Source organism: Vidua macroura, chromosome 6 (assembly GCF_024509145.1).
Source record: "Vidua macroura isolate BioBank_ID:100142 chromosome 6, ASM2450914v1, whole genome shotgun sequence".
NCBI classification, from domain to species: domain Eukaryota; kingdom Metazoa; phylum Chordata; class Aves; order Passeriformes; family Viduidae; genus Vidua; species Vidua macroura.
The window spans coordinates 17,816,575-17,827,703 of record NC_071576.1 but is presented as its reverse complement, the minus strand read 5'-3'; the positions used below and the strand labels follow the sequence as shown (position 1 = coordinate 17,827,703).

General features: G+C 39.6%; 1 protein-coding gene across 1 annotated transcript in view; it reads right to left on the bottom strand.

Moving 5' to 3' along the window:
• Positions 1 to 2,606: 2,606 nt before the first annotated feature.
• The window catches only part of KCNK10 (potassium two pore domain channel subfamily K member 10), a 29,680-nt gene continuing 21,157 nt past the window's right edge, over positions 2,607 to 11,129 (bottom strand). Inside the window, exons 5-7 of the mRNA XM_053979746.1 lie at positions 9,834 to 10,020; positions 6,600 to 6,742; positions 2,607 to 4,658 (exon numbers count right to left, since the gene is read on the bottom strand). Of these exons, the coding sequence (XP_053835721.1) occupies positions 4,047 to 4,658; positions 6,600 to 6,742; positions 9,834 to 10,020 (942 nt within the window). The 3' untranslated portion in view covers positions 2,607 to 4,046. The remainder of the gene's footprint in view (positions 4,659 to 6,599; positions 6,743 to 9,833; positions 10,021 to 11,129) is intronic.

Below are 11,129 nucleotides of genomic sequence, written 5' to 3'. Positions count from 1 at the left end.
GGATACAGCAGCTGAGTCATCCTCTGTGTGTGAGGGCTGCAGCTACATACAATCCATGTTTCCTTATTTTTTCAGGTCCCAATTCCCATGCCAAGTCATGTTATGCTCAGGGCAGGATCAGAGAGTTAAAGTCAGTAACCCACCCTTTTGTTTGACTTCTTATTTTCAGGCTGCTGGGAAAGGGCCTAATTTAAAGAAAGAAGTTTTGGATGTGGTTTAGACTACTTTTGCTAAAACTTTTCTATAATGGTGAAATAGCCTCACTAGAAATAACATGACAAGTTTTTTATAGGTGTTACTAAATGCCAGAAGATGAGAATTTTAGCCATAAAAACACTCGATGTTTGAACTGAGATTCTCTCTCAAGCTGCTGAGACAATTAAAACCAAGGGATGCCATTTAAAAGGGGAAAAGCAATTTAGCTCATTAAAATGTCAATTTAGGTGTCAAGATGTTTCTATCTGGCTCCCTATGAAATACACCATTTACACTTCCCATATTATAATAAAAATTATGTATATTGAGGTATTTAATAGGCAATCATCTAGCAGAAAATATTTACTTCTGTCATAGCCTTGCAACTTTCTCAGCAAGTTTTGCAGACACAGAAATGGAGAGGAATGAAAGAGAGCATTTTGCTTTCATATAAAAGGTCATGAAATGCCCTGCTCAGTATCTCACCGAGAGTTTATTGAGCATCACCTTTTGTCCCTGAACTATTATATCCCAAACCAGGGGATGCTGAAGAAACAGCTGATAAAATGTCAGCCAGGGGCTCCTGCATGGCATGGCCAAACAGAAACTAGAATGACACACACACACCATCACCTAGAATCTGGACAGGGGACAGACTGATAACTCAGAAAGTTACAATTAAAACTATGCCAAGATGTCATTGTCCTTCTGTTGCATCAGAGCAAACAGTTCTGAGTTTGCCCAACAAATTTTGCCTCCTCACTTTTCCATGTTGACTTGTTTTCTGTGATTTGCCTGTTGTCCAACTCCCTGCTCACACAGACAATTCCTACAAGACAGACTACTTTCCCTGACCCTAATCAGAAGAAATGCCCTGGCAATGGCTAAAGTTTATATTTCATATATAGAAAATGCATCTCCCATATCCTTACAGATGTCTGTGTGACTATGCAGAACTTTTCTATTGCAGGCAAGCGTTTCTTGTGAGAAGAGCTCATCTGAACAACAGATAACAACACTACATGCATGATGTTGATCTTGGCATCTGGTAACCAAAGAGAATTATCTGCAAAACTGAATGTATTGCATGCTTTCAGAGTCAGATGAGATGTTTTTGGGTGCCAGATCCTTCACAGATGCAAAGCGCAGGATGATGTAACAAGGAATTATTGCAATTCTCAGACCCAAATTGTACATCTCAGCACTTCTGAACCTTTGCTGGAATTCAAACGCAAATCTAAACTGTAGCTTTCACTCCTAACCTCCTACCAATAAAACACCAGATCTGAACAGCCTTGGTACATCCAGATATGCTTCATCCATCCTGACACTACAGAATTAGTGATGCTCATGGAAGAGATTTCAGAACATTTGCTCATATGTGGAACTCAAGGCTTGCCCAAAACCAACAATAACAGGTAGGCTAAAGAGCTCCAGAGCTTGAGGAGACCAGCACCTTGCTGGTGTTTGCCTGGGGCTTGAGGAGAATGGGATCCTAGGATGGCCACCAGCCAGAGTGTTTGTGAAGCCAAGCACAGGGCTGTCTGGCACAAGAGTCTCTAGAAGCCACAGCAGCTCTTGAGTTAAGTGGAACCTTCTGAGGGTCTGGGCTTACTGCCCTGTCTCTGGTAAGGGGAAGCCAGAGTGCAGCCCTGCACCTTAAGAGATTCACTGGTGAAGTAAGCAGAATTCATTTTCTCTTGGATCTTATCGAGTTAGAGCAATCCCAAATGACCTGAAATTTTTCAAATGTTGCTTTTTCTTCCTTGATTTTCAGACAGATAATGAAATTAGAAACATGATAAGACATTTCAAAAGAAGTGAACCAGCAGACAGGACAAACTAAAAACTTCTTTCTTCCTCTGCACTAGTGGAATTTGGCTCACGAGTCATTACATATGCAAATATATATACTCAAAATTTGCATACACAGTGCCATCCTTCCATTCATAGCCATGGCAATCTTGAATTCTGGTGGCCAGTTTGATTTTGAGTTGTCTTATTGTGCATAAAATCTCAGAAAGTATCAGAGAATGATACATGCACTTTTGTGTATGTAGACATCAGCATGCAATCCCAAAAGTCTGTGTCTGCATGACCTGTGGATGTCTGCATGTTTGACTAGCTTGCAAGAGTCTCTGCAATCAACATCCATGCTTACCTTACCTATAAGCCTACAGTTTGAATTGCAAGAATATTTAGGATTTTGTGAAAGCTCAGGGAAAGCACTGCTGGTATAATCATGTGTATCTCATTTCCAGCATGCAAAATCTTCTATCTGCAATGGCCCACCCAGTAGCCCACAGGCAAACACTATAAAAAATGTAGTATGTTTTGCAATTCCCATTAATTATTTTGCAGCATTTTCTTTGAAAACACAATTCTATTTTTCATATCCATATGCCCAGACAGCACAAAGGATTTTTAAAAATGCCCACAGTTTAGTTACATTTCACTTTAGTCTAGAAATGCAGCGAGCTCATGTTTAGTTTTTATCAATAAAAGGGATAGCAAATTTCCAACAAAGATCATACTTGAAAGGAAATGAACAAAATAATTCAAAATACTTGTTTAAAAAGTTACAAAATATGACAGCATTAATGGCACTTATAGCTATAAGCACTTAAAAGATTACCACAATATTTTTTTCCTAAATTTCTTTTTTTTTCTTTTTTTCTGTTTTTTTTTCTGAGTCTATGACAGCAGCTTATGTCTAAACCAAACCCAGTAAAAGGGAGCAGAGAGCCCTGAGATTCTATGGTAGCCCTGGCCCTCATTTGAATCACGTATATGCTTTTATGACTATTTTTAAAAATTCAGATTCAGCTAGAGAACAGCAGTTTGCTGACATGCAAAAGCTACAGCTTCCCTTCTGTCCTTATAGTCTTACAGCATTAAAATAGAAGGGGCTTTTTCAGTGGTGGAAAGTGTGAATAAGAAATTTAAAAAAAAAAAAGTTGGCCCACTGTTTTATACTTTTAGCCAAATATCATTAAATTGATGTTTCTCTTCTTTTAAACAACATAACATGAGACGAATTTTCTTCATATGCACTCTCTTGCTGTGACTTTACACTGAATTTTCCTACATGAGAAAAAAAATCCATTTGTTTCTTTTCTTTTTTTTGTTGGTTTTTTTTTTTTTTCATTGCTTAAGATAAATACCCACAGAGTTTTTTTGGTTTATTTTTTTCTTTTTCTTTTTTTTTTGCTTTTTTAATGAAAAGAGCAATCCAACCCTTACTTATGTCAATGTTGATTTTCCAACCAGCACCCAGCTGCTAGCTGTGTCCACGGACATTCTTTTGGCATTTAGAAAGGTAATGCATCTGACTCCAGTATAGGGGGAAAAAAAATCTAGCTTGGATCACGTGCCAAAATGTAAACTAAGCCTTACTGAAAGTTTCTAGTTCACTCCAATCATTTCTCCTCTTTTTAATCACCAGGGGAAGGCTTTATGGATGCATACTCCATTACAAAGATACACTGTGTTTCATCCCTTTCAGAGGCCCTGCTTGCATAGCTGCCCTTTGTCTAATATCACACCATGGTAGGAGCCCTCTGGTGATACTGCTGTGGTCCATTCCCTTCCTTTGTGTCTTGCCCTGGTAATCTTATACAGGCTGAAATTTCCATGTGCGTAGCTCTCTTTTGCCATTCTGCAGTGCTGTGTTCCTGATTTGTTTTGGCAGAGCAAGCTTGAGTCTTTATGGCACAGTGAAATATTCTTGGATGCTATATAATTCAGACTGAATAAGGAGTCTGTATAAGGCACGTGTCTCAATATATATGTATATAAAAACACCAACATTGTTAATTCAAGTCAAGCATCTTTTACATTTAACTTCTGTCTTAAAGTAACACTTTGTTTTTATGCTTCCTTTCTTTGGCTTCACTGGGAATCACTCCATTTTCCAGGTCTGAGTGCTGCTGAATACAGTTGGTCAGAACTGCAGTGCTAGAAGTGTTCTTGGAATTACACATCTTCTCTGTCTCCTCTTCCTTTTTTTCTTCATCCAAGGAATAGTTTCTGAAGGTCTCATAAATTTTATGCATATCCTCAGGCATGGTCTTTTTGAGGTCTTTGTTTTTCCTTTTGGTCATCTTAGCAGACGATCCAAATTTGTTAATGATGTTGTCCTCAGATGCCCCCTGCCCATGCTTGTTGAGCTTATCTGACCCTTTAAGGCGCAGGTTGTTAGGCCTGTTGTTGATGCTTTCCTGAGAGGAGGCTTTGAAGCGTCCTGTTTCCAAGGTAGCAAAGACAGAGCGCTTCTCTGGAGAGAGCATGTCCAAGGAGTGGGCTCGCTGCTCCAGGCCCAGGCGCCTGCGCTCCATGCTCCGGATGGTGGCTGCCCGTTGAAGCTTGTCATGGATCTCCACGCTGAGCCGCCTCCGTGTCTCTCTGAACTCAGCCGTCACGTTTGCTTTCCACTCTGCTGCGTGGGCTTTTATTTCTCCAACCTTCACAACATGAAGAGAAATTAATTTAAAAAAAAAAAAAATACAAATCTTTCCTGTAGAACAGTAACACAAGCACTTTCTTCTGTGGCATGAAACTGGGGAGAGGTCCTATCTCCACTGCATCCATCTGGACCCAAACTTCAGTAGCAAAGGGCTTACGCTGGGCAAACTCTAAACATACCAACTGATGGCTTTTGTGACATAGAACTCATCTGCATGTGTCACTTTGCCACTCCACACATTTTATAGCTGTGTTACCTGGTGGGACATGTTCATGCTAATCCATCCTTGATTAAGAACAAAATTCCTGATTCATAACGTCAGCAGTAGATGGTCAAGAGTGGGCAAAGTTAATCACATATAGTTAAACCACTACACTTCAGAACAGCACAACCAGTGCAGCAGTGCAGGAATGTGTTTTCCTGTATTGCTCATGGATGCAGATGTTTAATCCCACTGAAGGTTCTGTTCAGAGCCACAGAGTCACAGAGTCACAGAGCAGTTAATGTTTAATTCCCATTAGCTAATTTCAAGTGGCCCTCTGACTTCTCCAGTCTAGGGTTCATTTTCAGGGACAAATGTAGCTGTCTTTAATGGAGATTTCCACTGCACAATTGTCCAAATACCAGACTGTCAAGCCATCTGGAGGAGTTTTCAACACACATTCTGTATGGGCACTATAAGCATATCCTTGAATGTCCTACTGTCTTTGTCTGTTTTACTCCTTTGCACTGGAGGCTGGAATAATGCTAAGAATAAAACACTAAGTGATGGCTGTATTCAACAAATATGCCTTCCAAAATGAGAAAAATCAAGATAAATGACCAAGCAATATTTCAGTTAAAACAGGCCTTTCTCAAAGTTCAGCTACACAGATTCAGGAGTACAGCGTCTGCAGGAGCCCACCATGGTCAATGGTTTGCTTTTGCTGCTGCAGCCTGAACTCAGGTTTTTGCACCCAATAACCCACAAGGAGTCATCTTTTTTTTCTGCAGGCCAGATGTACAGGTGTCCATTTAGCACTGTGGCAGAAGGTATCTTGCATCTCTGTGGGAGACCAGATTCCTCGCTGTAGATGCCTGATGATCAATGGAACAGCCACACTCTCTGCAGTCCCCTTTATTAATGGAGATGCATGAGGGATGCACCAGGCCTTGGGTGATGCAGATGCCTTCAAAAATTAGAAACAGCACTACACCCCTGCCAAATTTTGCCTGCTATTTGGTTAACCCTGCCAGGTAAACTTTGCTAGTAAAACACAGTTTCCTTAAAATTTGAAATGATATTACTAACATCCTCCACCACAGGCTTCAGCTCTAGAGTCTTGGCAATTGCCTTTCTATTTTCCACACTTATTTGAGTGTGGAAAATATCCCCACTGAAATAAGTATGGAAAATAGAAAGAGCAAAATAGAAAACTAAGAAATAGAGAAGTATCCTTTTTGAATCAGGGAGGACATGTTCTGAGTGAATTTAGTCATGCTGTCCTTGATGCTGACTACTCAATTTCTTCAACATTTAAAAACAGAGTACACAGTAAGGAGCCTAAATCTAAACTTCTATTCAGAACCATATTGTCTGGCATAGGAAAAGACAGGAAATTCTCCTAATTTTTAAGGAGAAGACACTGACATTTTTAGTACAATTTCATAGCTAGTTTCAGAGTAAAGGCTTGCATCTCATTCCATAATTGCAACCCTACTGATGTGTTCTGTGTATTTTTGAGTAGTGATAGAGATGTAACAACCTTGTTTGCTTCTGTTGCTTTTTCTCCTCCTTTGTGAAGGACCTAAGATCAGAGCTAACTGTATACCAAGGGCAGACAGTGAAGTAAACCACAGGGCATATTGAGCAATGGTCATACAGAGCAGCATCCTTATTTAGACAAGCAGGAATCAGGCACTTAAATCTCTCTCACCACTGAGAAATTACTGATCATACCTCTTCTTGTGTCTTCTTGGACAGGACTCTTAACCAGTCTCCAATCATACTCAGAACAGCAGCAAAGTAGGCAAGGCCAACAAGAATCCAGAACCACACTAAGGGTTTATACCACTCCATGTATTTGATGTCAGCATTTCCTCCTGAAATAAGCATATAATTATGCTTACAAATCATGAGGTGCCAAAATCATTACAAAATATCTGCAATTCTGAAAAATGCCTAAAAGTATTTCCTAACTCTTGTCAACAGCACTGTAGTTCTGATAATAAGACAAAAAGCCTGTCAGATGGGAGGAACCCAGTCTGTTTTAATTTAAGTCTTCAAAATTACCTATTGTTCTACTGCTATGACCTGCCAGAGCACTCAGTAAATACCTTCCTTTGTACTACTCATACACTGAAGCAGCTCTGAAATTCTACATTGATAGTACTTGCAACAGCACAAACACCTGTCCAAGAAAAAAGTTTAATACAGCTAGTCTTCCTTATTCTGAACTGTCTGCAGCCTCATTGTTAAGAAAATTTATAGATCAACCCCTTTAAGTTATAGAGTTTCAAGACTTTTTGGGTTTAGCTCCAGGACTGAGAGATCTGTGTGCAGAAAAAAGAAATGTAGCTTTGTCTTCCAAATCAGGGTATCTGACAGGAAGCCAACCATGCAGTAGCCCTGAAAATAAGGCTGTACAATCTTGGGTGTCATTCAGAGGGATGCATTCTTTAGCCAGTGACTTCATAGGAGATATGGATCAAACCAAGCAACAAATATACTACACTGCTCTTCATGTAAGTCTCTAGATGAGCTTGCAAAACAAGAAGTGAGATATTTGGCAAACCTGATGGACTATGAAGACCCCCAAATAAGTGTGGTAGCAGCCAGGTTGCTGCCTATTACAGAGTAAAATACAGAAAATTTTGCAAAAGAAAGCAACCACAGTTTCAAGAAGTGCACTGCAAGAATGAGCCAGTGAGAGGCAGGCACAGCCCTGAGTGGGAGTGAGCAGGAAAGAGTCTGCAGAGCCCCATGGGCACCACCCCATCCCTCAGTGCAAGTGAACATCACCTTGGTGGTGCCTGTGCAAATCCCTGCCCGAAGAGCAAGCCTACCAGAAGACTCAGGCAGAGATCTGCACATTTCCTGGACTCCAGCCTTGGTTAGAAAGAGCTAGACACCTATTCCTCTGTACAGCTGCAGAGAGATTTTGGGTGTTTCCCTGTTAAAATCACCAGACGACACAGTTCAGCATTTTCCCTTTTGCTTTCACAATCTGAGACATTTCTATGACTCTTTAATTTTATCAAGATTCAGTATGAGTGTAGTTACAGTGTTTGAACACCCCCATGGAAGGTCAGACATTTGAGACTTGGCAGGGACCCAGACACTGGTTTTGATGTTAATCTCTCCCCATAGACTGCTTGAATCACACTCCTTTTTTCCAGTCTTTAAGAGTCTGAAACAATGGGAGGTAGGGACTGCTGTTGCTATGGTACAAGAAGCCTCTTCTGATCATACATGTCCCTGAGGAAGCTCACTAGGAAATGGATTGTCTGGATCTATCTTGCACAGTAATCAGGTGACTGAGAAAGTATGAGACCACTTTTTTCAGCCTATCAGATACTGTGTTTTTTCAGGCTCCATGCACAATTTTATTTCCAACTGTAGTACAAAAACCTCCCAGTTTCCCAAGAACTGGGATTTGTTCTAGGTGGAATAAACCAGCATAGCTTCACTGATGCTGTTTTAACCATTAAGATGTAGTATTTTTGATTTGCTGTTGAAGGAACAGAGATACTGAGAGATTAGTGTGGCAGAAAATAAAAGGGGCAGAAAATCTCTCTCAAAACCAGCAATAAACCCCAAATCTCCTGGTGATCACCTGCCTTAAACTCTTATCATGAAAATGCCTCTGAAGTTTTCTTATTCAGAGTCTTCCATATGATTTTTGAAAAAACCTGCTTGTTAGTAGCCACCCAGCTGTGGATTATATTCTCCTAATCATGTGCATGTAGAACAATTTAATATTCAGAGCTTTTTTATTATCACATTATTAAACAATACTGAAATGTTGTATTATTAAGAAAAATATTGTAAATTATTTTTATTTCACACTGTGGTACCTCAAAGAATATCAGTGAATTCCTCTAAGTGGTTAAAATGGACAAAGCTCACACAATCACTTCTGTAACTGAATGGTCCTAAAACTTTCTTTTTTATATCTGGGTCTTTCTTTGTTCAGTGACTTTTTTTTTTCTCAATAATTCATGTCTTCTATGCCAGTATGTCATAAAAAGGAGGATTAGAGTATTCTCTACAAAAAAGACTTGTCTACTGTTCTTCAGCAAAGAAAATTTTGTAGTTTTATTTGATGTTTTTAACTCATTCTGTTTATAGAGACTAAGAAGCACAATGTCAGTGTTTTTAACACAGGCAACTTAATACCCTTAATTAGGACCACTAACAGGAATGAGAAGTAGAGGTCATGCACTGATGGGGAAAAATTCATTTATTTTGACCACCTTTTTGTTAGCAGAGCAGTTGTGTCAAAAATAAAAAGTCTCTTTCATCTCTCCAGCCAACTATCTCAATTCCCTCTTTGGAAATTGTATATGGGTAGATATTTATAGTTCCTGCTCATACTGTATTAATCTTGGAGAGTCTCCCCCAAGCACTGAGATACATACCCCATTAGTCCTTCTTTCCTACAAGAGTTTTCCTTAACAGGGCAACTGCAATGTCAAAATTTCTGCCAAGGTTAGCAAACAGAATGCAGGTTTTGAAATGCTGCAACTCCTGTAGTAGCAGCCCACAACTGCATCTGACCAGAGAATTCTAAAGACCTATGGCCCAGTTGTCCTTTGTAAAAGCGTCCTTCATTCATCATTTGGGCTACTTGCTTCTGCAGTCAGCCTCAGACTGAGCCCTAATGGACTAATACAGATCTTTAATTCAATGGGAAAGTAATTTTACTTTTGCATAATTCATTGCATGATAAAGGATAATCAGGACTTTCCAGGCTCCTGTTATCTACATTGCTGAAGACTCACAATCTACAAATGGCAAGGCGCCTGGACCTCAAATCAGCCTGGTGTTATACTGCACAGTAATCCCAACAGAAACACCTGGCATAATTTAATTGGAATATAACACATTGTGAAGAGCCTCCTCTCTATACCAGAAAACAAATTCTAAGAGCCAAGGCCCTTGTGCACAGTATCTTGGCTCAAAGCTGCTCACCTGCTACAAAGTCACCGAAGCCAACAGTGGTCAAAGTGACAACTACAAAGTAAATGGACTCCAAGGCTGTCCATCCCTCGATGTACTTGAAGATAAATGCAGGAATGGTGACAAAGACGATGCAGCCTGCCAGGATGAAAACGATGGTGGAGATCACCCGGATCTTTGTTTGACTCACTTGTTTATTCTAGAAAAAAGAAATAACAGGGAAAAAATGTTTGAGTGGATTTCTGGAACTGTATTCTTTGTGAATGACGACTGATTATGCTGGTGTCACCTGGTATGTCTCTTTCTACCTTTTGTGAGCTTGTTGGATGGAATACAACCCTCTCTCCCTGTTAGTGAGAGTCCTGTCCAGGTGTCCATGTGTGGCCCCACTTTATCATGATTCCCATTTTCTATGCACTAGGAAGTGACTAATCTACCACAGCCACCACCTGGAAAAATATTCCTGAGCTTCAGGAAGGCATCAATATGCTCCATATCAGGTTCAATGTGTAAGAAAAAGTGCACATTCACACCTCCATACAAGTACGTGTACACCCACATTGCCTCAACGGCACCAAGCATTCAACAAACAGGACCAAGATTAAAATGGAAATAAACCCCTTTTCCCTCACTGAAAAGATGCAATTTTATGTAGAAATAACTCATGCTTTGGGTTTTCTAGACTCAGGATTTCCAGCTTTCATTCACAAATATGAAGGTTAAATCTCCTTTTCTAAAATAGAAAGCTGTATTATTGGTTTACTCCAGAAAGAAAGGATTTATGTCAAATACCAAACAGCCTGGGATAAAATTACCTATGTAAATCCGCAATGGAAAGCTCTTCAACAAAGAGTATGTGTTACTGGCTTCTGTAAACTGAATTCAAATATAGTCAGTGTAACTGTAATATTTTACACTCCCAAATCATATAAACTCTCAATTTATTTAATATATACTTAGATTTTGTTTCTATTAATATTGATGAAAGACTGGATTAACACAATTGATTCTGGCAGATTTATTTCAGATTTTCCCTGCTGTGAATAAACTCAGCACCCAATAAAGTTTCATGAGAAACCTGTATATGACTAGAAACCTTACTGTGGATTAATTTCAGTGGCCGTGTAAATTCTCTGTTTATCCTGGAAGAGCAATGTGGAGGTCACTGTAAGTCATATTTCCAAATTAGTTTTCCAAATCAAGCATCTCAACCCAAGAATGAGATCTCATTTCAGATTAAGGAATTGCCTTAGACAGGAAATAAGATCTCAGAAGTTATCTTTGTAATATATAGAAGGGATATTGCCT